At 34.9% G+C, this 26,835-nt stretch overlaps 2 protein-coding genes across 3 annotated transcripts in view; one reads left to right on the top strand and one right to left on the bottom strand.

Annotated features, from left to right (window-relative positions):
• Positions 1-205: 205 nt before the first annotated feature.
• On the bottom strand, positions 206-5,834 carry LOC128558964 (uncharacterized). The gene has a single exon (XM_053549494.1). The coding sequence runs from the start codon at positions 5,691-5,693 to the stop codon at positions 4,092-4,094; it is 1,602 nt and encodes a 533-aa protein (XP_053405469.1). The 5' UTR covers positions 5,694-5,834; the 3' UTR covers positions 206-4,091.
• Positions 5,835-6,077: 243 nt separating this feature from the next.
• The window catches only part of LOC123565832 (uncharacterized), a 59,489-nt gene continuing 38,731 nt past the window's right edge, over positions 6,078-26,835 (top strand). The window contains exon 1 of one of the 2 annotated variants that reach the window (XM_053549493.1): positions 6,078-6,280. Coding sequence is in view for 1 of the 2 variants with exons in the window: in XM_045359613.2 (XP_045215548.2) it covers positions 9,459-9,611 (153 nt within the window). In the remaining variant the exon portion in view is untranslated. Of the gene's footprint in view, positions 6,281-9,357; positions 9,612-26,835 lie in introns of those variants that run through there. The other variant, XM_045359613.2, reaches the window with a different exon arrangement.

Below are 26,835 nucleotides of genomic sequence, written 5' to 3'. Positions count from 1 at the left end.
TTCAAACGTCAATATTATTTGGACGTAATAATTGTTTAAGAGCGGGTAACATCCAAGAACCTTCCAGCTGTGTTTCAAACCGACTTGTCATGAGCATGTAAGCCAAGTATATTTCTATAGTGCTTGTAGAAGTCAGATTTATGGCGCCTTTACTCTCTTTTTTATCTCTTTGTCACGTAGTTGATCCATAACAACAACACGAGTCTGAACGTTTTTGATGTTTATTTACACAATAGAATATTTTGTACATAACTTTAGTAAATCACTTTGTAATTGCTTAAGTCTGATCTTAACAAGTGTCATATTTAAAACCTAACTTAATCTTAATATCTACGTGACCCATTTCCTAGGTCTCGGGCCGGACAACCGGCCTAAACCTGGTTTGTCTTAGACCCTTTCTGACTACTCGAGATATCTAAAACAGCAATATATAGCAATTCTCTAACATCAGTTATATGCACTGTCTGACAATTTGACGTATAAAACGCGTGGGTTTGATATAATAAACAATTACATAAATGCATCAACAATATATCAACTTGACAGACGTGTAGCTGGTGTACTGTCTAAACTTATGTAACAATTTAAAACAAATAAAATAATCTTTGATTATTTTACATCTTGGTTTAAGATTTGAAAGCCATAACAAAATATTTAAATGTAATATGATTACACAGATCAAATTTGTGTAATGTAAGACTATTCCAGTTGACAGGACTTCCGCGGAGTTGTGGGAGTTTAGTATACAAGGTACGTTTCATCCTGTTCTGGATAGCTTCCCTATCTTATTCAGTTTCAATTTACATCCAATTTAATGTAAATTATATATTTCAGTTTTCCGGATTGGAAACTAAAGCATCCAGTTCGGGAAACTTTGAAGTTTAGAAATTCAAAAGTTGATCAAAAGTGGCTGTGCAACATAACAAGAGGGTCATGATGACCCTGAATCGCTCACCTGAGTATATTGAACTACATGTTTCAAATGGCAAACTGATGCTGAAATATTAGAAAGTAGATCAGGTCACATTTATGGTCACTGAAAGACAGTTTAAAGATGGTGTGCAAAACTGTACGTGTCATCCAAATTTCAAAGCTGGATCTTAAGCTAGAGTGATCACAAGCAAAAGTTTACACACAGACACACGGACGACATAGACCTACTGACCTAGTTTTTGACCGCAGTTGACCCAGTTTCGAACTTGACCTAGATGTCATAAAGATGAATATTCAGACCAACTTTCATACAGATCCAATGAAAATCGCCTCTAGAGAGGTCACAAGGTTTTTCCATTATTTGACCTACTGACCTAGTTTTTGATGGCAGCCGAACTAGGTATCATCAAAGTTAACATTCTGGCCAATTTTCATGAAGATCCATTGAAAAGTATGGACTCTAGAGAGGTCATAAGGGTTTTCTATTTTTAGACCTACTGACCTAGTTTTTGACCGCACGTAACCCAGTTTCAAAGTTGACCTAGATATTATCAAGGTAAACATTCTGATTAATTTTCATGAAGATCCATTGAAAGGTATGGACTCTAGAGAGGTCACAAGGTTTTTCTATTTTTAGACCTAATGACCTAGTTTTTGACCACACATAACCCAGTTTCAAAGCTGACCTAGATATCATTAAGGTGAACATACTGACCAATTTTCATGAAGATCCGTCGAAAAATATGGTCTCTAGAGAGGTCACAATGTTTTTCTATTATTTGACCTACTGACCTAGCTTTTTACCGCATGTAAACCAGTTTCAAACTTGACCTAGGTATAAGCAAGATCAACGTTTTGACCAATTTTCATGAAGATCCATTGAAAAGTATGGACTCTTGAGAGATCACAATGTTTCTTTATTTTTAGTCCTACTGACCTAGTTTTTGACCGCACGTAACCCAGTTTCAAACTTGACCTAGATATCATCAAGGTTAACAGTATGACCCATTTTCATGAAGATCCATTGAAAACTATGGCATCTAGGGAGGTCACAAGGATTTTCCATTATTTGACCTACTGACCTAGTTTTTGACTGCACGTAACCCAGTTTCAAACTTGATCTAGATATCATCAATATGAACATTCTGACCAATTTTCATGAAGAGCCATTGAAAGTATGGACTCTAGAGAGGTCACAATGGTTTTCTATTTTTAGACCTACTGACCTAGTTTTGACCGCACGTAACCCAGTTTCAAATTTGACCTAGATATTATCAAGGTAAACATTCTGGTTAATTTTCATGAAGATCCATTGAAAAGTATGGACTCTAGAGAGGTCACAAGGTTTTTCTATTTTTAGAAATATTGACCTAGTTTTGGACCGCCCAAAACCCAGTTTCAAAGCTGACCTAGATATCATTAAGGTGAACATTCTGACCAATTTTCATGAAGATCCATCGAAAAATATGGCCTCTAGAGAGGTCACAATATTTTTCTATTATTTGACCTACTGACCTAGCTTTTTATCGCATGTAACCCAGTTTCAAACTTGACCTAGATATAAGCAAGATGAACATTTTGCCCAATTTTCATGAAGATCCATTGAAAAGTATGGACTCTTGAGAGGTCACAATGTTTCTCTATGTTTTGTCCTACTGACCCAGTTTTTGACCGCACGTAACCCAGTTTCAAACTTGACCTAGATATCATCAAGGTAAACAGTATGACAAATTTTCATGAAGATCCGTTGAAAAATATGGCTTCTAGGGAGGTCTCAAGGTTTTTCTATTATTTGACATACTGACCTAGTTTTTGATCGCACCTAACCCAGTTTCATACTTGACCTAGATATCATAAAGGTGAACATTCTGACCAACTTTCATAAATATCTCATGGAAAATGTGACCTCTAGAGTGGTCACAAGCAAAAGTTTATGCACGGACGGACGTACGGACGGACGACGGACGCTGTGCGATCACAATAGCTCACCTTGTCACTTTGTGACAGGTGAGCTAAAAATGAAAGGTAGACATTTAGAAACAATTCTCCCGATTCACGAAAGTGAATTTCAGTGAATTGTACAATGTATATTATAATGCAACGGGAAGCAGTGTAGCATATTTAGTATTGTATTCAATTGTATCCCGAACGAGAAATCTTAAATTTTCCCTACTTAATGATGACACACAATTTGGTCTTATTCAGAGAGATTAAATTAATTTTTGAAACGCCAGTCTGAAAGGATATAGAGTCAGACATATTACATAGTGGCTAATTCACTGACTTCGATACCGTACCCACGGGAAAAATCGCTGGAGCCAGGTAACATTTTACTTATAACTTCCTTATCACTTAATGGATTTCAAGTACATAAAAAGCGTTAAAGAGAAAAAAAGAGGTTTTCCCTCCATACAAACCGATTGTCGACCTAAGCCCCATTGTGCACATAACCTAAATTTTTGTGCTGTTTACTTATTATTTTTTTAAGTAAGCAAACCTATTATTTTCCTCATGAGTTGGGCACCAAAATGTCACTTTGGTTGACCACACTGATCATTACAGAAGGCAGCAGATGAAACTAGAAGACATAGACATGTAATAAGACGCCAGAGAAAATATACACTTTGTTATAAGAATGATACCGAAGACAATTATTATTTGTTTTAAAGTAATTAGTGAATAATACATTCCTTGCACTACGAGCATCTTAGTATGATCAAATAAATTAAATTCAAAATGCAGCAAATGACTTTATATTTAGTTTTTAAAAGGTAGTTTTGTACTGCATCTGTATGTAATATGCTGAAATATAATGGTTATCTTTCATTTTTTATCTGTAGATATTTGCTTTAAATGTTTGCTTCAAATCGTCATCAGATTAAATCACACACACACACACACACACACACACACACATACATAAGATTCAATATTAAAAGAACCTATTATTTGTACAGGATACAAAAGTGTAGTTAGTTACTAGAATATAATCCATAGGACAAAAAGTCCTCCGGCATCGTGCCGTCTAGGTTCGCCTATCATCACACAACTTGTTCCTTCAAATACAAATCACGATAATGTTAAATGTAGGTCAATCCATTTTTTCCGGTCTTGGTAAACAAGTTAGTGAGGAAGTGATAAGTTTCTAGCTGTGCTATTTATTCAGAAAAAAATGATAACACTGACGGACGATGGGTTTTAGAACTTACTTTACGGATAACTTCTTCTGGGTTACTTAAAGATTCTACCGCACAATATGCCAAAGGAAGTAATAACTTTCTCCTTGTATTCTCTAATGAAACGTATTTGCTGTTGTAAAATTCTCGCAATTTACTTTCAAGGAACGGCCTTGGGTTGAAATTTGCTTGTGTAATATCCGGCGCCTCGACCTTATGAATGCAAAAGTCTACAAGAAAATCAAGCATTTTCCTGTGACGGTGAACAATCATATCGCTTTTCTTACAAACTAGTAACTTCGTATTAAAAACACTTTTATAATGGCCGGACTGATACCAGTTAATAAATATAAGTAAAATTTTAAATAAACAGATATTTAAATAGACTGAGGGTGGTAAACTGCATTGAACATCATGAAAAATACACGCTAATTTCAGCAAATATGAAGGTAATTCTATTTTGGAATCTTCATGGTATTTGTATTGACATTTCAAATTGTTTTTGAAAACATGGGTTAAATACTTCATAAAAACATATATATTCTTATGACCATGTTCCATGCACTTAACATACTGAACTTCCGTTTCTGTGAAAGTAATTCTAAAAACATGTTCATGCGCAGGATCTTTATCTAACATATCCAACGAATTAACCAAAAGAATGGAACCTCTGTTTAATACTGCTTCCGCCAACTGTTCGGCAATGCAGTCCTCGGGATTAAAACAATCTGTTACCTTATGATAGCGTATAGCAGGTGAAATGTCTACACTTATAGTCATTTTGTCACACTGGAATTTTAACATCACGTTTGGATTCCAAACTTCAGCATATTCTAACTCAAGAGAAAAGTTTCCTGTTGGCGGAAATGAAATAAGTGTATCAGGAAGATAAATGTATCCGACTTCCTGCAGTTCATATTTTAAAGATTGTTTTTCTGCCAGTTTTGCCAAAGTGGATAAAACAACAAATCCAAATGAGGACGCATGTTCATAATCTTGGAAGTTGTGAAGTACACAATTTTCATCTGTATGCTTCCATCGTTGTTTAAGCGAATCATCAATTAGAAGAACTTCTGCATACCCAGGACGAATATCTTCTGTGACGACAGAAACGGCACCTGGCTTAGACAACTCGTCAATTACTACAAGAAAATCAAATTCATTTGGTTCAAGAATTTTTGTTCCCTCGTAAAAGCTTCCAACTTTTATAATATCTGAACTCCGGAATCTTGGTTCCTCTTTAACAACATCACACATGATGCGCTCTACACAGGCATATATGGCCTCTGCAATTTCTTCTGCTTCCGTTGATTCTAAATTACTTCGAACAAATTCAGCTGTTTTCGAAATAAAGGTCATATTCTTGTGATCACTGGAAAGGTTTCCCACAGTTTCATATTCAATATCACCACCTTCTTTGGAAACTTCTGTTAGTTTGTCAAAGCTATCTTTTGGTGCGCCCCTGTGTGCCAGGTTACATGTTGCCTCTTGCAGTTGGATATTGCTGACAGTCTCCTCCTTTACTTCATCTTTATCTGCAGTCAGTGCGCTAGCATGCTCCTCGTATTCTTCTTTAATATCCATAATTTTAATACTGTTTCTCGTGAGTTTTTCAAAATGGACAAATTATTGCATGATTTCTCAAACACAACACATGTAAAGCCTTAAAAGCTGTTCAATGCTTAAAAATCAAAAGTAACCAGCTAGATATTTCATGTTTCGACGTTCAAAGTCCTGTATCATCTAACATGTTCTGCAGATAATTATGATAATAAACAGATACAGATAATGATAACAGGAGATATCACAAAGTAAATGGTGATGTCATGTACTAGTATTTAACAGACTATACACGGAGTTATCAAATACAAGCTGGTATCAATATCCCCCGATAATAGTTCGAAACAAATTGCGAACGATGGTTAATTTGCTATATATGTATAAAATATCTAGGCGACGGATATATTTCATATACGACAGTAATGACAATATCCGCAGATGAATCAGCTAATGATTAGCTTCACGCGTATTCTATTTTGTCAAAGCGTCCAGAGAACATCAGACCGACTTTGTTTGGATTGGTATTCAGTCACTCGTTTACCTAGTGGTTAGGTGCTCGAAGGATTTATGCAAGCAGATCTAATATTGCTACTTTTTAATACTTTCTCAAGGTGGGTTCGAACTTTAAATCACATCTCTTTTCTCAGTTAGTAAATATAGCAGATTGACAAAGATGTACTGTCGTCAGGCACCCCACTTTCTTTTTTGTGCTCCAGTCCGCTATAAAAGATGTAAAGAAACTTATACAGATGACCAATATACTGTGACGAGCTACATTTTAAATACGATTGATGATATTACAAAGTGCAGTCACGGCTCAATATACAATGACGACCTACATTTTAAATATGACTGAATTCGGGTAAGCGAGTCATGCGTTTAACTTTCATTGATCTATATACATTACTAAAATGTTTGATTTATATATGTATGTAAGTCCGGCGTAAGATCACTTTATGGGCGATACTATTCTTGCTTAAGGGGTTGGTTTTAATGTATTAATAAATACAAGCACACATGGATAATATAAACGTAATTGTTAGATTGAAGCGTTTTGTAGCTCAAACGTATTTTAAAGTATGCTGAAAGTATGTCGGTATTTGGTTCGATTCAGAGATACTTCATTTTTAACAAATAAGCTTTTTTTCATGCACATAGTGTACTGTAGTCCTCAATATAAGAAAAATTACCAACAAAGTCACAGGGCCAGCTCTTCGATAACGTACACATATAGTTGCAATTGAAAGTAGTCTAGTATGCATTTCGCACTGCAGAGAGGTGCATATTGAAAAACAAGACAGAAGTAGATGAAACTCCTCGTAAATTAAAAAAAAAATTGAAAACTAAAACAAATGCTAATTAAATCTAAATTACTAAAAACGAAAATGGTGAGTGACAAAAATGCAGTGCAGGATCCGGAATTGCTTTGTCTTTATGCTCTACCTACAGCGCTAACCAGTTCGATACATAGAGCGTGACGTCAATACTTATATACCAAAATGAAGTCCCGCGGAAAGATAAAACTTCCAAAATTAACTTATTTTTTGCATGATATAATGCAAATATTGCTCACATATGTACAAAAGATATTCGATACCGTTAAGCGTGAAAAAGAAATTGTTTGTTTCAGGTATCCCGACCTACCCTAAAATTTTGGCCCGACCCATAAATGTTTTTATGGCCTTGGGAGAAAATAGTTAAATTGTGTTCACCTTTTTAACAAAAAGTTGCAAAACTGCACTTTCTATGCATTATACATGGTCAGTGATGTTAGAAATCAACTTGCTGATGCTCTAAAAGCATAACCTCCTTATTTGTACTCATTTTTTGACACGAAAATAATTTCCGAAAAGTCTCGCTTAATAATAATAAAAATGACCGCCAGTTTTAATTTCCCACGGACAATATTTGGCAAAAACGTCAAGTACTTCTACAAAGTCTTTGAACTTAGAAATGGTACTGAATGATAGCCCATACCTACCATATACCAAGCAACAACTTTCACTATTCTAGTCTTACCAGTAGATATTGCTTCAACTTACTGATGCTGTAATGGCATAACCCCCTTATTTGTATTCATTTTTGACACGAAAATAATTTTCGAAAGGTCTCACTTAATAATAATAAATTAATAAAAAAAATTCGACGTACCTACTGTAATATTTTAGCATGTTACCGGAAACAAAGAATTTTCTTTTTATGCCTTATCATATCTATAATGATGCATGCCACAATCGAACATTTAGATTAAACAGTGCAGTTCAAACATCTACATTGTGTTATTAATTAAATCAAAGTGGATTGTATATTTCTCAAACGGAACACGAGCCGCCCACGAAAACCCCCCTCTTCAATCAAGTTTTACGCTTAGACAAGAGGAAACGTGCTTCCGCAGCCAATGCATAAAACATTGAAATGCACAGGCTACTCTTTGAAATACTGAAAAAACGGAACGAATTCAGACATGCCAAAATATATACACAAAAATACACTTGTTTCAAAACTATTACCGAGTTTAACCTTAATACCGGTTAAAATATTGAAAGTTTAACTTTAATCTAGAAAAAAAGAAAAATAAAAAAAAAAAAATAATAAAAAAAAAGAAAAAAAAAAAGAATTTTAACGCGAAGTATGTACAAAGGGCGGTCTGCGTAGAACTGACTTTTCTTCAAAATCTCCGTTTAATTTGTCACATTCTTGCATAAAAAACTTCTTTTTTCACTGGATCCGCCCATGTATAAACGGGAGAAAAATCGTGTGCAAACAAGGCAATTCACGTGCTGTTAATACATGATTTTTATTTTTGAAATGCTTTGCCAGGGACGTATGTATGTATTTCTGCGCAGACTGATATTTGGCATCTGCATCTTGTTTCTTCCATAATAACTCTTCTTGTAGCATTATAGACACAATGTAATCCATAGTATGTTTAGCTGTATCTGTTTCCAACCCCAAACGTACTGCCCCCATCAATGTACGCACTAGCTTCTCTTAGAGTTTACTCCCTTTACAAAGCGTCTGTTCAGTTATTGTAAATAACTGTGAATAAATAAGTATCGCTTGTAACTTGTGCTATTGCCCGTTTTTAGGTATTATATTAATGTCTTTTGTTAGTATCAGTCGGTTTGTTTTTACCTGATTGTTCGCAGAATTCATATAATAAACCTCGAAAGCTAGTCACTAGCTTCGTACTCCTCCGTACTCTGTTTGTTCGTACTCAAAATAATTCGAATGTAAAGTTGTTATTCTTAAAATAATTGTGTTCATGTTTGTCAAATTTTTAAGTTATATGCAAAAGTATGTGTAATGTAACGTTTGTAATAACTAAAAATAAAAATAAAATGCTCAAAAACCTTCAAATCACGCTTTTAGTAGTGTTCGGTCTCGGTCACAAACAATCCCGCGAGCTTCTGCAGACGTTAATACACAAAAAAAAACAACGTGTATTACTCTACAATCAGGTAACCTAACTAGTCAAACCAGTTTTATATACACACCAGTTAAAGACTAACGCTTTAAAGTGCTTACCCATAATGCCACGAGCAAAAGCACACAGGATGAAAACACTACCGCAGTGTACACAAAGCAATGTAAAAAACTCTGCTAATTAAGTAAGTACGGTACTTTTCATACAGTTGTATGACAAAGTATTACTACCTTTTCAAAATAGACTCGTCTAATGGCTGTGACGAACTGCTGTGACGAACTATTTTTCTTTAGTACATTTAGTTAAGAGTTTAGTTAAAGTCGATTTTAAAGTTTTTAGAGACAGTTTGGATATTGGTTAAAATGCATCAGAGAGCAAATCGGGATATCCTGCAAAGCTCCGCTTCTCAGGAAAAGATATTCCAAAGCCCGAGACCGTCCGTAGAACTACCAGTGATTTCATTGAGCGATTACATGTTTTCTCGGTTTCGAAGATTTGAAAATAGAAAAGCGCTTGTAAGTTTACCTTTTTTCATTTTATTTTAAAGACGTTAGTTAAACATTTAAGTTTGAAAATGGACATTGAAAACTGGGTAAATTATCATAAAGGATACATAATGAACATAAAATTATTCTAATGAATAATATATAGGTGCTTTTAACATAGCACAGATTACACCTGGCCGCGGCTCTGAGAGTCATTCCTCACATAGAGATACAGATAAAACAAAAAATGCTCACTATGCTGTGACATTCTGTTTGCTGCTAAAAAATCTTTCTTTGTATTGTTGCTACATATGTAATCATTGGAGAAAGGAATATGAAAAGTTTTCTTGTTGTTGTTTTTTTTTTTTTTAATTTAATCGTCTCTATCTTAATGTCAAGGGGAATCAACTCTTTTTCAATAGGCTGCATTGTAATGTTTTGGGTTATGGCTTTTTACTTACATTTAAACTTTTGATCCACCTACCCAGGATAAAAAAATATCCAAGACCAACCAGAAAACCTCAGGAAATATACCTTTTGGCACTTTCTTCTCCCGGAAGCCGGTAACCCTTAGTCAGGCAGTATTTATTTGTTATTTTTCATGCAAATGCTCCCTTGTTAAAACAATCAAAATGCATTTTTTTTTTTCAATTTTATTTTGGCCATTTATGTAGGGATAATACACGTTTATTTCATGTATCAGTCGGTAAGAAGCAGATGCCCACAGGACCGTTTGTGACAGAGACCGAAGGCCGATGTCACAAGCATATCCCAAGGGTTTCCGCAAACGTTATCCGGGTATTGTCGCTATTCTTGCATAAAAAACATGACACGACGACTAATTGTATTGTTTACATATGTGATGAGTTAACGATTCCGGTTCATTTTTTTTTATTACTATTTTGTTGTTCTTGGAAACGGTCGGTAACGTGTTTTAAATATCCATAACCGGGGTCCAGAAATCAACAACACTACCAAAATCATATACTGAAGGCTTTTTAACGATTTTTTTTTAATTTCACGTTATTACAAACATGGCATCATCCAAAATTTTGCATATTACTTTAAAAATGGTAAACATGAATAAAGTTTCAAGTGTAATAACTTGACAGTCCAGTTATTTTGAGGACGAACACATTTTGCGTACGGATGAGCACGAACGTAGAGAATAGCTTTAAAGATTTATATGAATGCTGCTAGAAATAAGATAAAATCTTACTGACTGATATTTCACATAAACATTAATATGATTCCTAAAAAGAAATAATCACACAAAAACAAGGATGAATATCCTACAGGGAAAGCCACGTTCTAAAAACGCAGTCTCCCCAGACGTAAACCCAGCACGCGGACGCGCACACGACCAACACACAAACACACACACACACACGCACGCACACAAACACAAATAAAAAATAAGAAAACAAAAAAGTGCTAGTTTCCAAGGTAAAGATTAAGCATAGTCAGACGGTGCAAACTACCTCCCTAACCGTTGGTTATGCCTCGCATCGACCACGGTGCAAACTACCTCCCTATCCGTTGGTTATGCCTCGCAACGACCACGGTGCAAACTACCTCTTTTAGTGATAACAAACAAAGATATAAGAAATACATTTAACTTGACATACTAACATAACCCTACCCTACTATTTTACGAAGTTGTAAACAACATATGTTATATGAGTGCCACATCAGGTTCTTTATTAACACTTGTCTTATATTTCCCAAGCTTTATCACGTACGTTTTAATTCATACATAATAACTTTATTAATATGTTTAATTAAACGTGATATATACGATGTTTATCTAAGCAATATTCTAATTAGTACGTGATGTGTAAAATATGTCATACCCTGTTTCTTTACAATGTGAAGTTTTGTTCTTCTATGTAAATTCATGTCTTCACTACAGGTTTATTGTAATATACACATGTATGAGGCTATGTTATGTTATGTTATGTTATGTTATATGTCATACCCGTGCCAAAAAGATATAAATTGTAACATTTTAAAATATCAATCAAAGATGTTTTACTGAACGTCCATTGGACGAGAGTCCTAAGATATAAAAAATCTAAGATATAAAAATATATATATATATATAAGTTATCTGCTTCCGGAATAAAAGAGGATCTTCCGGTCTGTCCCTCTTTTTTGCCGCTATACGAAGTTTTTACTGGTGAAAATCAATCACAGCAAAAATTGAAGAAAGCGCAGACCACACAACACAAAATCAAAATTTGTTTCGTACGTACGAACAAATTCCAATAAAATTTACAAATTCTTGTTCATTTCTCACATACTTAAATGCAATTTGGCATTGTTCCGTACGTACGAACAATCCAGGCCTGTTTCGTACGTACGAACAATAATCCATATCCGTATAATTTTCAGTTCTGACATGCTGTTCAAACAGCTCAGATTTGTTCTACGTCCGAACAAAATTCCAAAATAGCTTTTAAATTTCATTTTCATTTCTCACTATCCTTTGTTCCATACGTATGAACAGCTGGATTTTGTTCGTACGAACGAAACAAATGAGATAACCAAAAAAGAATTTTATTCTTAAAACAATGCAATTTGAATTTTTGTTCGGACGTACGAACAAATCCTGTCCATATTATATTTCAATGCTGAATTCTGTTCAAACAGCCCAGATTGTTCGACGTCCAACAAAATTCCAAAAATACTTTAAAATATTTCTTTACATTTCTCACGAATCCTTTGATCATACTATGCAACAGCCTGGATTGTTCCGTACTAACGAACAAATGAAGAGAATCAAAAAAGAATTTATTCTTAAAAAAATGCAATTGAATTTTGTTCGGACGTACGAAACAAATCCTGTCCATATATTTTCAATTCTGAATTCTGTTTCAAACAGCCCAGATTTGTTCAACGATACGAGCAAAATTCCAAAATAGCTTTAAAATTTCTACCTCATTTCTCACTATCAATTGTTTCAGACGTATAACAGCCTGGATTTTGTTCGTACGTACGAACAAAAGAGAGAACAGAAAAAAATTTATTCTAAAAAAATGCAATTTGGAATTTTGTTTTCTGTACTACTAACTAAAAATCCCCCCTGTCCATATAAATTTTTTAATTCTGATATTTTGTTCGACAAGAATTTTTTTCTTAAAAATGCAATTTGGAATTTTTGTTTCATACGTACGAACAAATCCTGACCTAGATATTTTTTCATTCTGATATTCTGTTTCGAACAGCCCAGATTTGTTCGGACGTACGAACAAATTCCAAACTGCTTTAAAAATTCTTTTTCATATCTCACTCTCATTTGTTCGTACGTACAACAGTCTGGATTTGTTCGTACGTACGAACAAATGAGAGAACAAAAAAAGAATATATTCCTAAAAAAATGCAATTTGAATTTTGGTTTCGTACGTACGAAAAAATCCTTCCATATTATTTTATAATTCAGATATTTTGTTCGACACGAATTTTTTCTTAAAAAAATGCAATTTGGAATTTGTTCATACGTACGAACAAATCCTGTCCATATTATTTTTCAATTCTGATATTCAGTTCTCGAACAGACCCAGAATTGTTCGGACTACGAACAAAATTCCAAACTGCTTAAAAAATTCTTTTTCATTACTCACTATCATTTGTTCGGACGTACGACAGTCGGATTTGTTCGACGTACAAACAAATGAGAGAAACAGAAAAAGAATTTATCCTAAAAAATGCAATTTGGAATTTTGTTCGAACGTACGAAACAAATCCTGTCCATATATTTTTCAATTCTGAAATTCTGGTCCGAACAAGCCAGATTTGTTGTACTACGAACAAAATTCGAACTGCTTTAAAAATTCTTCATTCACATCTGCTTGTTCGTATGAGCAGTCCTGCATTTTGTTCGTACGTACGAACAATGAGCAGAACGAAAAAGAATTAACTTTTAAAAAAAAAAAACAATTTGGAATTTTGTTCATACGTACGAACAATTTACCAAATTGTAATAAATTCTTTTTTCATAATCTCATAATCAATTTGTTCGTACGTACGACAAATGAGAAAAAAGAAAAAGAAATTTAATTTAAAAAAAAAATACAATTTGGAATTATTCTGTTTGTCTGATTTATTGTTACCGCCATTTGAAAAATATCCAAATATAAACAAATTGAGAACTGAATAAGAATCTGTATACATTTGAATAATGTTCTTATTTTATGGACAACTGCCACTAATATCATTTTTGCAAAAAAATACAAATATGCACGTGAAAATTTCAACACATATTTTAAATCTATTAATTTAAAAAAAATACCAAAACAAATACTATGAACTAATAAATATAACACAAAAAATCTAACATAAATAAACAAGAGTGGCCAGAATTCACAATATACGCCCGTTCACAGCAAATTTCTTTACACTAGCACTGTATTTCAAATGGAATTTTAATTTTGGTGTAGTATTATTTGTAATTTCTTTTGTTTTTCTCAATCAACATAAAACACTCCTTACCAGGTAGAGATACCATTAAAATACACCTAAAATTTGAAAGTAGCATCATGTTGTACCACAGAAAAGTGGTCTTGGTTTTCCCTACGGCAATTATAAAAAAATTACAAATAAGTCATTAATAGTAACAACTAAGGGAAGTTACTCTTTAAAAAAAAAAAATCCCAAAAAAAAATTGAAGTCCCACACAAAAATTTTTACCAGTGTATAGAGATATGGTCAAAATACCCTCAAAATTGGATTAGCATGCATGTTGTACTACAGAAAAGCGGTCTCGATTTTTCCGCTTACGACTGTACTGAAGAAGAAACCAATATAAGCTATTTATATAACAACAAGGAAGTAATTCTAAAGAAAGGAACTGCGCATGACACTTCTCTCCAGATGGTGTATAATAGTGCCAGTTTACATCAAAATCCCTCCTTGCATGAAGAAGAAATGCTCGACAAAGTCATTCTTGTATCTGAAACCTTGGCCTCCTAAGTGGGACCTTGACCTAGACCTAGGGACTCTGGTTCTTGCGCATGACACTTTCGTCTCCGTGGTGGTGAACATTTGTGCCAAGTTATAATCAAAATCCCTCTATGAAATGAAGAAGAAATGCTCCGACAAAGTTTTCATTCTTGTATCCTTTGACCTCTAAGTGTGACCTTGACCTTAGACAGCAGGATCCTGGTTTCTTGCTCATGACACTCCGCCTCATGGTGGTGAACATTTGTGACAAATTATATCAAAATCCCTCTATGCATGAAGAAGAAATGCTCCGGACAAAGTTTTCATTCTTGTATCCTTTGACCTCTAAGTGTGACCTTGACCTTAGACCCAGGGACCAGGTTCTTGCGCATGACACTCCGTCTCATGATGATGAATTACAATTGTGCCAACTTTCATCAAAATCCCTCCATGAATGAAAAAGATATCTCCGGACAAAGTCATTTCTAGAATTTGACCTTTGACCTCTAAGTGTGACATTGACCTAGACCTAGGGACCTGGTTCTTGTGCATGACCATCCGTCTCATGATGGGTAACAACTGTGGCCAAGATTCATCAAAATCCCTCCATGCATGTAGAACTATCTATGCTCCGGACAATGTCAGTGACGCAGCCGCCCACCAGGGGCGTACCCATAATACGTCTTGTTTTTCAACGGGCATAGAAAAAGGATTTGCCAAAGAAATAAGAGCACACAATGCAGGGCAATATACAAGAAAAAACAAAGTCAACATGACCATGAACCCCTAAGTGAGACCTTGACCCTTACAGAAAGCCAATCCGAAACATGTGCTCTGTAACATCGTCTCAATGTGGTGAACATTTTGCCAAGTTTTCTTTAAAATCCATCAAGCAGTTCAAGGAGTTACAGAGCGACACGAAACAAAGTCATATGACCTCTGACCGTAAGTGTGACTTGACCTTGAAGGGACCCATCTGAAACTTTGCTCCTGCATGTCGTCTCGAATGTGGTGAACATTTGGGGCCAAGTATGATTGAGTCAAATTATTTTCAAATCCCTTGAAAACTGACAGACAAGCAACACCTTTGATTTAAGTGTGATCTTGAACTTGTAGCTAGGGGTATTGTGTCTTGTGTATGAAACCTCATTTCAATTTATGGATGCCAAGAATTTTCAAATACAGCTTAACAACGACAGAGTAATGGACAAGATAAGAAACACAGCATGTTAACATTAACCTCGTAATTGTAACTAGGAGCTCTTGATCTTACGCATGACATTATCGGCTCATTATGAGGAACATTTTTGCCAAGAATTTGGGGGGAGGGTAGGGGCAGGATAATGAAACGGGGCACATCGAGAACTGGAGCAGTCTCTCCGGATTGTTTAATGATTCCAAAGTTGTGGTGGAAGATATTGCAACAATAGCTTTAGACTGGACAAAAATAGTAAGAAATACTTGATATATAGGAACATATTTAGTTGTGACAATATTATGAAAATTTACACATTGAAATAAGTCAAAAGGTTATAGAAAATTACATGAAACCACTACATACAAACAAAATGTTGAAAATCTGTAAAAACCCATTTTTTAGTTAATTAATTAATTAGACCCATAACGGGATTCTGGCCCAGTTCAAGAAAGGAACCGAGATCTTATGGTGATACAAGTTGTGTGCAAGTTTGGTTAAAATAAAAATCATAAATAAACCACTATCGTGCAGACAAGAAATTGTTTGACGGACAGACGCATGCACGCACGGACTGACGACGGACGAAGGTGATCAAAAAGCTCACCTTGTCACTATGTACAGGTGAGCTAAGAAAAACAGAAACTCTGCCAAAGATACACAAGAGCACCGCAATGCTGGACAATAATACACATAGAAAACAATTCATTGACCCTTTGACCCCTAAGTGTGACCTTGATCCTAAAGCGAGCCATCTGAAAGAGAAAAATCCGATTCAAGTATTTCCATTCCAGCCCCTAAAAGGGGCCAAGTGCCCCCATTTGAACAAACTTGAGAAAGACCTTATAGTGATTCTACAGATCAGGTTTGATGAAAATCAATCGAACAGTTCGCCCCCTTAATGCAAAAAGGTTCCAAGTGCCTTCTTTATCCATATGCTCATGGTACCTTTTTGCATTAAGGGGACGAGTTGATGAGAAGTTGTTTAAAGGTACTTCTATGTTTAGCTCTCGCAGCCCCTAAAAGGGGCCAAATGCCCCCATTTGAAAAAAAATTGGCAAGGACCATATAATGAGATGCTATCAGATCAAGTTTGAAGAAATCCAATAAGCAGTTTGGTGATAAGAAGTCTTTAAAACATATTCTATTTTTTAGCTTCTAGCAGCACTAAAAGGGGCCAAGTGCCCCCATTCGAACAAACTTTGATAGAGGACCATATAATTGATGCTAAGACTAATTTGATGAAGATCGATCCAGCGGTTCATGTTAAGAAGTCATTTAAATGTATTTTTCTTTTGATGAAGAACTATTTGGCAGTTCATGATTGTTTTAAAGGTATTTCTATTTTTAGCTCTAGCGACCTCTAAAAGGGGCCAAATGCCCCCATTTGAACAAACTTTGATAGAGGACCTCACCAGGATGCAACAGACCAAGAATTCCGGTATTAGTTTGGACACGTTAGTTTCAGAGATGTTTGCAGTAAAAATAGTGGACGACGGACGATGGACACACATGGGCCATCCACCCTAACTAAGCTCCCCTGAAAAAGCAACCAATGTCCCTACTTCCCATATTTATGAAGAAGCTAAAAACACAAACAAGCTCATAAAATTTAAAGAACAAAATATAATTTTATATTCAAAAATGAGTGGAGGTGACACAAATTACTAAATACACAACATCAACACACTAGATTGTAAAAAATTGTGGGGTTAGCATAATAATGATAAAATTCTGTAAAATCATAATTTTTGTGCAGACAATTTAGTGATGTGGTGATTAAAAGCACAAAATTAAATCCTATGACAAAATAAAATTCCAGTTGTCAAAACATGAAATTCATGAATTCATTAAATCCCCATGAATAATCCATCGGTTAAAACCACGAAAATTCATGCCACACAATGAGCTGATTCGCAGTATTTCCAATAAGTTTTATAATTTTTTTCGGGTTTAACTCCAGTTTTCAACAAAAATTACAGTATGTAACGGTGGGCAATAATAACCAGTTGCTTTTGATTCTAGTCAGAACAGTACAAACTTGATTCTTTGCAAGTAATGCCAACATTCCGAACATGATTGGAGGAGGAATGATTACAGACACAATGGCTTTTATTAAATAGTCACGGAGAACATTTGGGCCCGCCTGGGATCGAACTCGCAACCCCGTCATCGTAGATCTGCCCTTTCACTGATTGAGCTTAGCGTGGTGGGTTCAAATATATAATATATGAACATTTCTTTAAACTTACAATAAATTTCAAAATAAACATTTCATCAAACAAACATACATTATATGTCAAAATCACATTAAAATAATATTGTTTTTCTATATTTTCAAAAGTAAAAGCATTAAACTCTAAGAACAACAAAAAGTCAATTACAAAACCACAAAGAATGAATGTCCAACTAAAACAGATTGTTATCATAAAGATCAAGGATCAGTCAGAAATACGGGAAATGAATCCAGTCACTAATGTCCCTTCATTTATAAAGCAGGTTTGCTGCCAGACACCTGTTTCTTGGTGTGTTTGTCTATATGAATATGTATGTTATGAGGCAGATCCGCATAACACATACCTTATCATATAGTACTTGTTGTACTAGCTCATTTTATAGTGAAAGATTTTTAACACTAGATGCCCCGGTCAACATGTTGAAGCCCGCCAGCTGTCAAAAGGACTAGGAGTTGCACATGACACCCTGTCTCATTAAGGCAAACATTTATGCCAATAAAAAATGATTTGCAAAAAGTTACAAAATACGTTTACCGGTAATCAATAGAAACAACAAGGGAAGAGTAAATCATATAAAAAATCTAAGTCCACACAAAAATCCTTACCAGTAGAGAAATAGGTCTAAATACAACCTCAAAATTGGATGTAACATGCATATTTGTACTACAGAAAATGGTCTTGATTTTTCCCCTACGACCAGTAATAAAAAAAGTTCAATATAAGCTATTTATATGACAACAAAGGGAAGTAATTCGAGGTTCTTGCAACATGACACTCCATCTCAGATGGTGAAACAATTATGCCAAGTTACATCAAAATTCCTCTATGCATAGAAAAAAGAAATGCTCAGGAACTTTGATCACAAGTTTGACCTTGACCTTATAGGTAGACCAGGGTCCTGGTTCTTGTGCATGACACTCATGTACACATGGTTGTGAACATTTGTGCAATTAACTTCAAAATCCCTCCATGCATGAAGAAGACAATTAATTGCTCCGGACAGTCATTATTGAATTTAAACCTTTGACCTCCAAGTGATGACCTTGACCTTTGAGCATAGGAACCTGCAGTTTGCGCATGACACACCTTTCCTCACTGAGGTAACATTCAGCCAAAAAATAAACGAGGACTGCTCAGCATCTCAAAGTTATGGTCAGGACAAACAAATCCTGACGGACCGGACGGACCACACACCACATACACAGAAAAGCCATTTGGACATCTATCTTTGCTTCCGCAAGCGGCTCGACAAAAAATGAAGATATAAAATGTTGCCATTACATCAGACACAGGTACCTGTCGATAAATATTTGAGAACAGAAGTATCTGCAGCTGAATAACATCACGGACCATCATATGAAAGTGTTTTGTTGTCATTGTTTGATGTGTTTAAGCCAGCATACGTCTTTGCTTACAATTTAAACAACTGGAACAGTTGCAATATTTTGGACTTTCCACAGAATTCCACCTAAACACCGAAACTGAAAGAAATAAACAAAAGTAAACATAAAAAGCTAAAAACACAAAGATTTTTACTTGGGCTTTTGTTTTTCATTGCGATCTTCACGGCGATTCTCAAAAGAGTGAGTGGGTGAGTGGAGAGAGTGAGAGAGTTGGGTTTTTACGGCGAATCGACACAAAAAATGACATTATATCGACAGATTCTATTCTAAAATTTCTCGTTTATTTTCAGAATGTAATACTGATTAATTTCAAATTATGATGCTGTCATGTTTATATGATATTTAATCACTGCTAACCTTAGGCTCTTGTGCTCTAGAGTTGTTAACAAGCATTTCATTTGATTTGACTTGGGTGACCTAGTCTTTTGACCAAACATGACCCAGATTCCGAACTGGCCTAGAGGTCATCAAGATAAACATTCTGACCAAAGTTTCACAAAGATAGGGTCATAAATTGGCCTCTAGAGACTAGTAGAGTGTTAATCAAATTTTTTCTTCCATTTGACCGGTGACCTAGTTTTAACTCCAGATGCCCAATATTGAACTCGTCCAAGTTTTTTTAGGGTAAGGGATCATTTTCAGACCAAGTTTCATTAGGGGGGGGGGGGGGGGGGAGATGGACCAAAACTGTGACCCCAGAGTGTCCACGACGACGGATCGACAACACAGGGCGATCACAAAAGCTCACCTGAGCACTTCGTGCTCTGTGAGCAAAAAATCTGGAAGTGTTCACTACAATATCTGCCAATTATAAGTTCTCTGTGGTCAATTTATTTTCGAGAAGATTACTGCAAAAAGGACTCAAACTATGCACAGTGCCTTGAACATTTATAGGCCTCTCCTCTACCTACTTGGCATAGACAGAAGTTGAAGACTACCTGTCCAACCAAGTACTTTTTTTCCTGTACTTTGCTAAATTGAGCCTATTTAACGTTTAAAGATAATTCTGCAATCTTAGAGAGCATCAACATTCAATTCTGTAGTTAAGGCCAAAGTTAAAAATATGTTGTGTTTGCTTGACTCCCTACCTACCCACTTAAAATGCTGCCCCAAAAGTTTTTATTGGACAATGCCTGGCAAAATTTTTTCTTTAAGTTTGCGATCTTCCAAGAGCCGCATATTATTTCAAGTACATGTAAGCAAAAAAATATTAAAGTAAAAAGTTTAAATGACATTTGATTTCAACCTTTTAACTTACATATAAAGATTTGTTCTTATTTTCAGAAGAAATATTCTGTAAGAAACGATCATATATATACGGTAAACGTATAACCCAACACCAAAAAAAATATTAAAAAAAATTGCCTACCTACATGTACCTACCCAACCTTAAAAAGTAGGTCGGGAGACAGCAAACAATATAAATGTTGCCTAAGTATCTGAGAGACTTCAGGACCTAATGCGGTTACAGTCAGCTGAATGCTTGTCAGGAGTTCAAAATGTCTATAATAAACTAAAAACTTTTCACAAGACAGCATTTTTAATGTTAATTTGAAGGTTCAGAGACAAATTTACTCTTATTCTAAGATTATGAACTCCATGGCTGGAAATACTGCAATTGCTAGGTAAGTTAATAATGTTGCTCAGTGTCTGCAGTATCTATTATCGTTAATCAAACAGAATGCGTTTGCAACATGTCATACCTAAAGAAATAAAACAAAAATCCGGGCATTCTAGGAAAACCAGGTTTTCAATTAATTCGTTAAATAATAAAGTTGTAGAAATTAAAACATTAAATTACCATAGTGTTATAAAAAGATTATCCCTGTAGTAAAATACATCCAAGAAATATTACAATTAATTGCATAATCAAATTTAAATTATGGCAAATTTGGGCTAACGCCACCAGAAAAAAATAAGGATATTATTTGAAAATTGAGTAAAATGCTGATAGTTTTCGTCACTATGGCATCAAATCACTTGAAATTTTCCAGTTTGTCAGTTTTGTACCATTCCTGTCCTAAACACTGGCAACGGCTAGGCGTATATTTTTTTTTGTTTAATATAAAAAAAATCTGTGTTTATTTCACACAAATATACTTTAATATAGATCATGTTAGCAAATGAAAAACATCATCGATGACAAAAATCCGGTCACAGTATCATAAATATTATGTATAATAATTTATACTGGTTTCCCAGTTAGTTTCCGGACCCAAGAAGTTTATTCGACCCTTTTACATTTCGTGCTGTATAGGCTTTACCGAAGTCGTAAAGCACATGGGTAACAATAACATATCTCAGACCTTTTTTTTTGCTTTCACAAGCGAAAACCTAGCATTACCGAACTTATTTTATTATTTGAATATCCCGGTTGTTTCAACTTACATCGATGTAATGATTTAACAAGAAATTGCCACGCAGGGAATTCCAGATACAGAGCGCAGCGCAAAATTTTAGGCCCCTTGAAGGTAAACATCAGTCAATTGATGCTCCCATTTTACAGATGATACAGTAAAAACATTCCGATAGTAATTAAAAATAACACTTAAAGTCAGAAAAAATCGACCTATACACACTACGGCATACATTATCGATTAAAAAAGAACCAAATAGACCGGGATTTACCTATGATACCGTCTAATCAATCAAATGTCTAGCAGCAGTGTCCAGTGCCCGAGTGGCAAAGGGCGTTATACTACCAAGATTTAGACCGGTCCTTGTTCTTTTTTTTAAGTTGTTAATAATTAAAAGTTCTTAATTTCATTTTTGTAATATTACCAGTCACTAAATACGTCCCGTCAATTAGCGAGACGTTAGCAAACGTCATCAAACGTAATTAGTCCGTGAAAAAAAAAACTGTTATGACGTATTATAAACTGGTATTTGTTAAATTCTGCAATATTCTTTTCAAATCACATCAACGCCTTAGAAATATGCATAAATTTTGAATATATAATAACGAAATCGGAAATCTTTTGCTTGTACAGAAAGCTATACAACTTTTACAATGAAAGGTCTGGAAAACTACTCGGACTAACTGAGATATAAATGGAATTAACTGCCCCGTTTTGAGGCCTCATCCAAATTTGGTGTTATGAACCAAGTGGAAATACGAATTTTGCATGGTGTTAACGAAGAACCTAGCTTTTCTGTGAAATTTTAATGTTTCAATTATGTTTTGTTTGGAAGTAACTGGCACAAAACAGCGATTTCGTCCAAACTACGTACACCAGTAGTATGATACTGTGATCGGTTTTTTTTATTTGACTAACATATAAAAGGTTAATTGTGTAAAAAAAGGGATTTTTTAAATAAACAAAATATATATACACTGGAACCCGTGCCTGTTGGTCCTAGAAAATAACAAACTATAAATTATTTGACAACTTGAAGCAAAAAACGAGAAAATGAGAACCCTGAGAATACGAGAAACTGGATACACTGTGATTTAAATATATTTATGATAAATGCTTTTTCTTACCAGCTGCCTCTAGGTAAACCATCCTTTCCATCAACACCAGAGACTGTATAATCTGCAGCCGTAGTTGGTTATACACACTACACAAAAACCTCAGCGTTTTTGAAATTGGATGCTTTCATTTATTGTACACGGTGCGCGGTGATCAGTCTGCTACATTCTTAAATATTGTAGTATCTACCGTTATTAAAATGAATGGATTAATAAAACTTTTTTAACATTTGTATAAAGCATACGAAATGTTAGTTATTATAAACGCCTACAACCGCTGATTAGAACTTAAATAAGAATATTCATAAACCTAGCTGACACCCCTAATCTTAGCGTGTTAGAAATGGACGCGTCGATTCAATTACACATGACGGGGTTTCACGACTTCTGAGACTTGCGTTTATGATTCGAAGAGGGAAAACCGGATACCATCAACTACAACACACGCCGTTTGTTTATTCTATTGTGTGTTGAAATTATTGATGGTCCTTCTGTCACAGTCCGTAAATTAGCGGTAAGGTTTTATTTTATAAATTTAAATAATAGTAGCATAACTAAATACTTCTTTTATATATAAATATTTTATTGACTTTAAAGACCTTCGACTAAAAAAAAAATAGAAAGAAAATAAAAAAAAAAGAAAAAAAAATAAAAGAAGAAGGAGAAAAAAAAAAAAAAAGTGGACGGGTAAAGGAAAAAAAAAAAGAAAATGGGACATCACGATTTTTTGGCAAATCATCTGTCGATCTACGATGTGGATAATTTGTCTCCTTGACCATGGCAGTATACAGTTCATTTGTGGATTTCGCTAAAGCCTGAATTATTGCGCTATATTCATAATGGCATAAATGAGGCATCATTCTGATATTTCTCCACCTCTGGAATACAAATTCATGCGCGGATCCAGGGGATGGGGTCCTGGGTCCAGACCCCCCCTGGGATTTTGGAAGTTATAATGTAAATACAATTATTTTGAATGTAATATGTATAAAATGTACTAGACCCCCTCCTGGCAGAAAACATAGAAATTTGACCCCCTCTGACAGATATGCTGGATCCGCAAATGATATTGAGGCCTGAAGAATTTATACTGGGTTAGTTCTGGCTACCCATAACTTAACAGACGCTATTTTTATTTTCTGATGGCGCGACCATTGCAGAGATCCAAAACAGCATATAAACATCTCTGAGACGAATATTTTTTAGCTAATACGGGTATAAGACAATTACCGGGAGTCTTAAATTCCAGTGACGCTCAATTAAAAACAAAATCATTGACATTATATGAAAGGGATAAATTCTATTCCTGTTAAATTAATTTATATTTTTAGCTTTAGACTTTTGGCAAAAAAAAACTTCAAAACATCCAAGTAAACGTTCCACTACTGTCATTCAAATAACAGAGGTGGGGAAATTTAGCATTTTCTGCATATACCTATTACCATGAATTTCAACTTTCAATCTACTAAGAAGTTTGTTAAATTGATCTAAGACAAAGAAAGCAATTTCTATTTTACAATGGGCCAAACAAAATATGAAAAAGATATGCAGAAATAAGCAACTTCACTGAAATTTGCAGAGGAAAAAATTGCGAAGTTTATAAACATAAGAAAATACCTTAGTAAATTCTAATTTCTGGGATCAGGGTGAAATAAAAAGAAGACACTCCAATTTTTCAAAAAATAGTTTTGCTAAAAATCTAAGCACATTGAGCATGAATAATGAGAGCAAAAATGGTAAAGCAATTTTTCATGTTAAGTGGTCCAAAAACAGGACATTCACGGTAATATGTATACTCCGGTAATTGTATACCCAGTATATATCGTCCTTCAGCTGTTCAGGGTGAATAAATATTTTTTTCTCTTTAATTTTTTGGCATGAGGGTATAGAGGTTAAGTATAACCTCTGAATGGTCCACAGTTTGACTTCGCAAACATACTGGGTACTGATCATGATAAACCCGACAGAAAATGAGGTTTTTTATCTGTCACTTTTTTCTTTCTGCAAATTGTAATACAATGGTCCCGGTATCAAAAAAAGCCTAACATTTTCTGAAAACTTTATTTTATTCAATTTAAACATAGTAACAAACTCACACAGAGGGGAGCCGTATAGGGGTATTGAAAACGGGGACGGAGTACGAACGTTTGACTGATGATACATTCCGACCACTTTCCTCATTTCCAAACTTTTCATCGTAAATTATTTGAAATTATCCCCAAAAGGCGCAACAGTCATTCCTGATCAAATAATGAAAAGTACCCGATGTCAGGCTTCATGGTCGACAAGTGAGCATCAACAAAAAACGCCCTCCTCCCCAATATGCAGTAATTTTCGATAAATATTTTTTAATATAGCAAAATGAGTCATTATTTATACAGAATAATTTACCAATTTTGTTTTTGTTTACCAACCAGTTAGGTGTTGTAAGTGAACTATGAACGGTGTGTTCAATTTTTATAAATACCTGATTGCAATCAAATAATATCCAAGGTGGTCCAACTTTAATCATCCAGTCGGGTTTACATCAGTACCAGCGTAATAGAACTAGACAAAAATCCCAGTATTGACTGGGCATTTAGGTCTGAATACATAGCACTTCCGATCGATGAAATTTTCACCCGCTGCCGATGCCTTTACAATGCAATATATGTTAAATACCGATAGTGAATTTAAAAAATTGGAAATATAGCTGAAGATTATGTCACTGTACGAACTTGGTCCACTAATAGGGAAGACAATGTGTTAGGCAACGGTAGGACTCAGTTGGTAAGCACTCGCCCATTAAGCGTGGGGTCCTGGGTTCGAGCCAGGGCTGGCTGAACAAAAAACCATTCTTCTCACCCGTGGCTTTTGCACCCAATGTGGGACTGTTTGCTTTTCAAGTCTTACACCTTGCAATATAAGTACCATGGTCTCCGGAAATCGAGGACAAACTTCAATTGTAGGGGGGTGTATTTACATACAAGGAAGAATATTGTGACAGGCAGCCGATTAGCCAAGATTAAAGGGTAGAGCAAACCGCCCCGTAAGCAAGGGTCTCTGGTTTGAGCACCGTACTGACTGCACATAATTTCTCACCCAGAGGACAATAAGATAGAAAAGATAAATTTTACTTGAGTCGGCAAGACGAGTAACAACTACATAACTTTAAAAGACACACCGTACATTAGTGGTTCTAACTGACCAATCAGAGACTCAGAGCTGCAATTTCGATACCAGCCAGTTTCCCACTTTGGTATAACAAAGTAAATTACCATGAACATAATTATACTAGTGACTTAAGAAATAAATGATCACACTATTTAAAAAAAAAAATCAAAATTAGTCTAATAGATCTAATATTTTCACTGCATATATGCCCCAGATGATGCAACAAACAACAAACCGCATTTTCATTGAAATATTATATGGATTAATTATACCTTTTATTTAGTTTAAAGTTGAGAAATTACACAGGAGACTATGATAAAGTCCGAGTAAAGTGTAATCAAATACCGAAGTGAAATTAGCAGGGTTGGCAAAAACCTGGGTTTTAAGCATATTGCCTATCCAGTGGTTAATACTGGGAAACCCGGGTGGTTACTGGGCAATTATAAAATTTCAGTTGACAATTACTTCAAAATACATATTTTCAACACTTTAGTTGACATCCAACCCATAATAGTGATAGCAGGGACAACTGCATGCCTATTGCTATAAACATCTATTGAATAGACATATTATGATGAAAAATTGAGCATTTATGAACAAGATTAGGGGATTAAAGTGTGAACAAACTTAAAACATTCTCCCATTTTACTCTTGAAAATCAACTTTCCAAAGATCACATTGTCATTTCTATCCTATTACCACGAAACTGAGAATGAATTAAAAAAAATATTGCAAAATGTGAATACTGAGGCAGTGTGGTTAGTACCAAAATTGAGACTGAAAGCTCAAAGACTTTTGCAGTGTTGTTGGTTTTAAACATCCTTAGACCACTCTGTAGGGTACTGGAAGCCCA

This window comes from Mercenaria mercenaria, chromosome 8, assembly GCF_021730395.1.
Source record: "Mercenaria mercenaria strain notata chromosome 8, MADL_Memer_1, whole genome shotgun sequence".
In the NCBI taxonomy this organism is placed as follows: Eukaryota; Metazoa; Mollusca; class Bivalvia; order Venerida; family Veneridae; genus Mercenaria; species Mercenaria mercenaria.
The sequence above is the reverse complement of the archived record's forward strand: the minus strand, read 5'-3'. Positions and strand labels throughout refer to the sequence as shown.

Excerpts from the sequence above, each read along its gene's own strand:
- LOC128558964 (XM_053549494.1), bottom strand. The coding sequence starts at position 5,693 with ATGGATATTAAAGAAGAATACGAGGAGCATGCTAGCGCACTGACTGCA.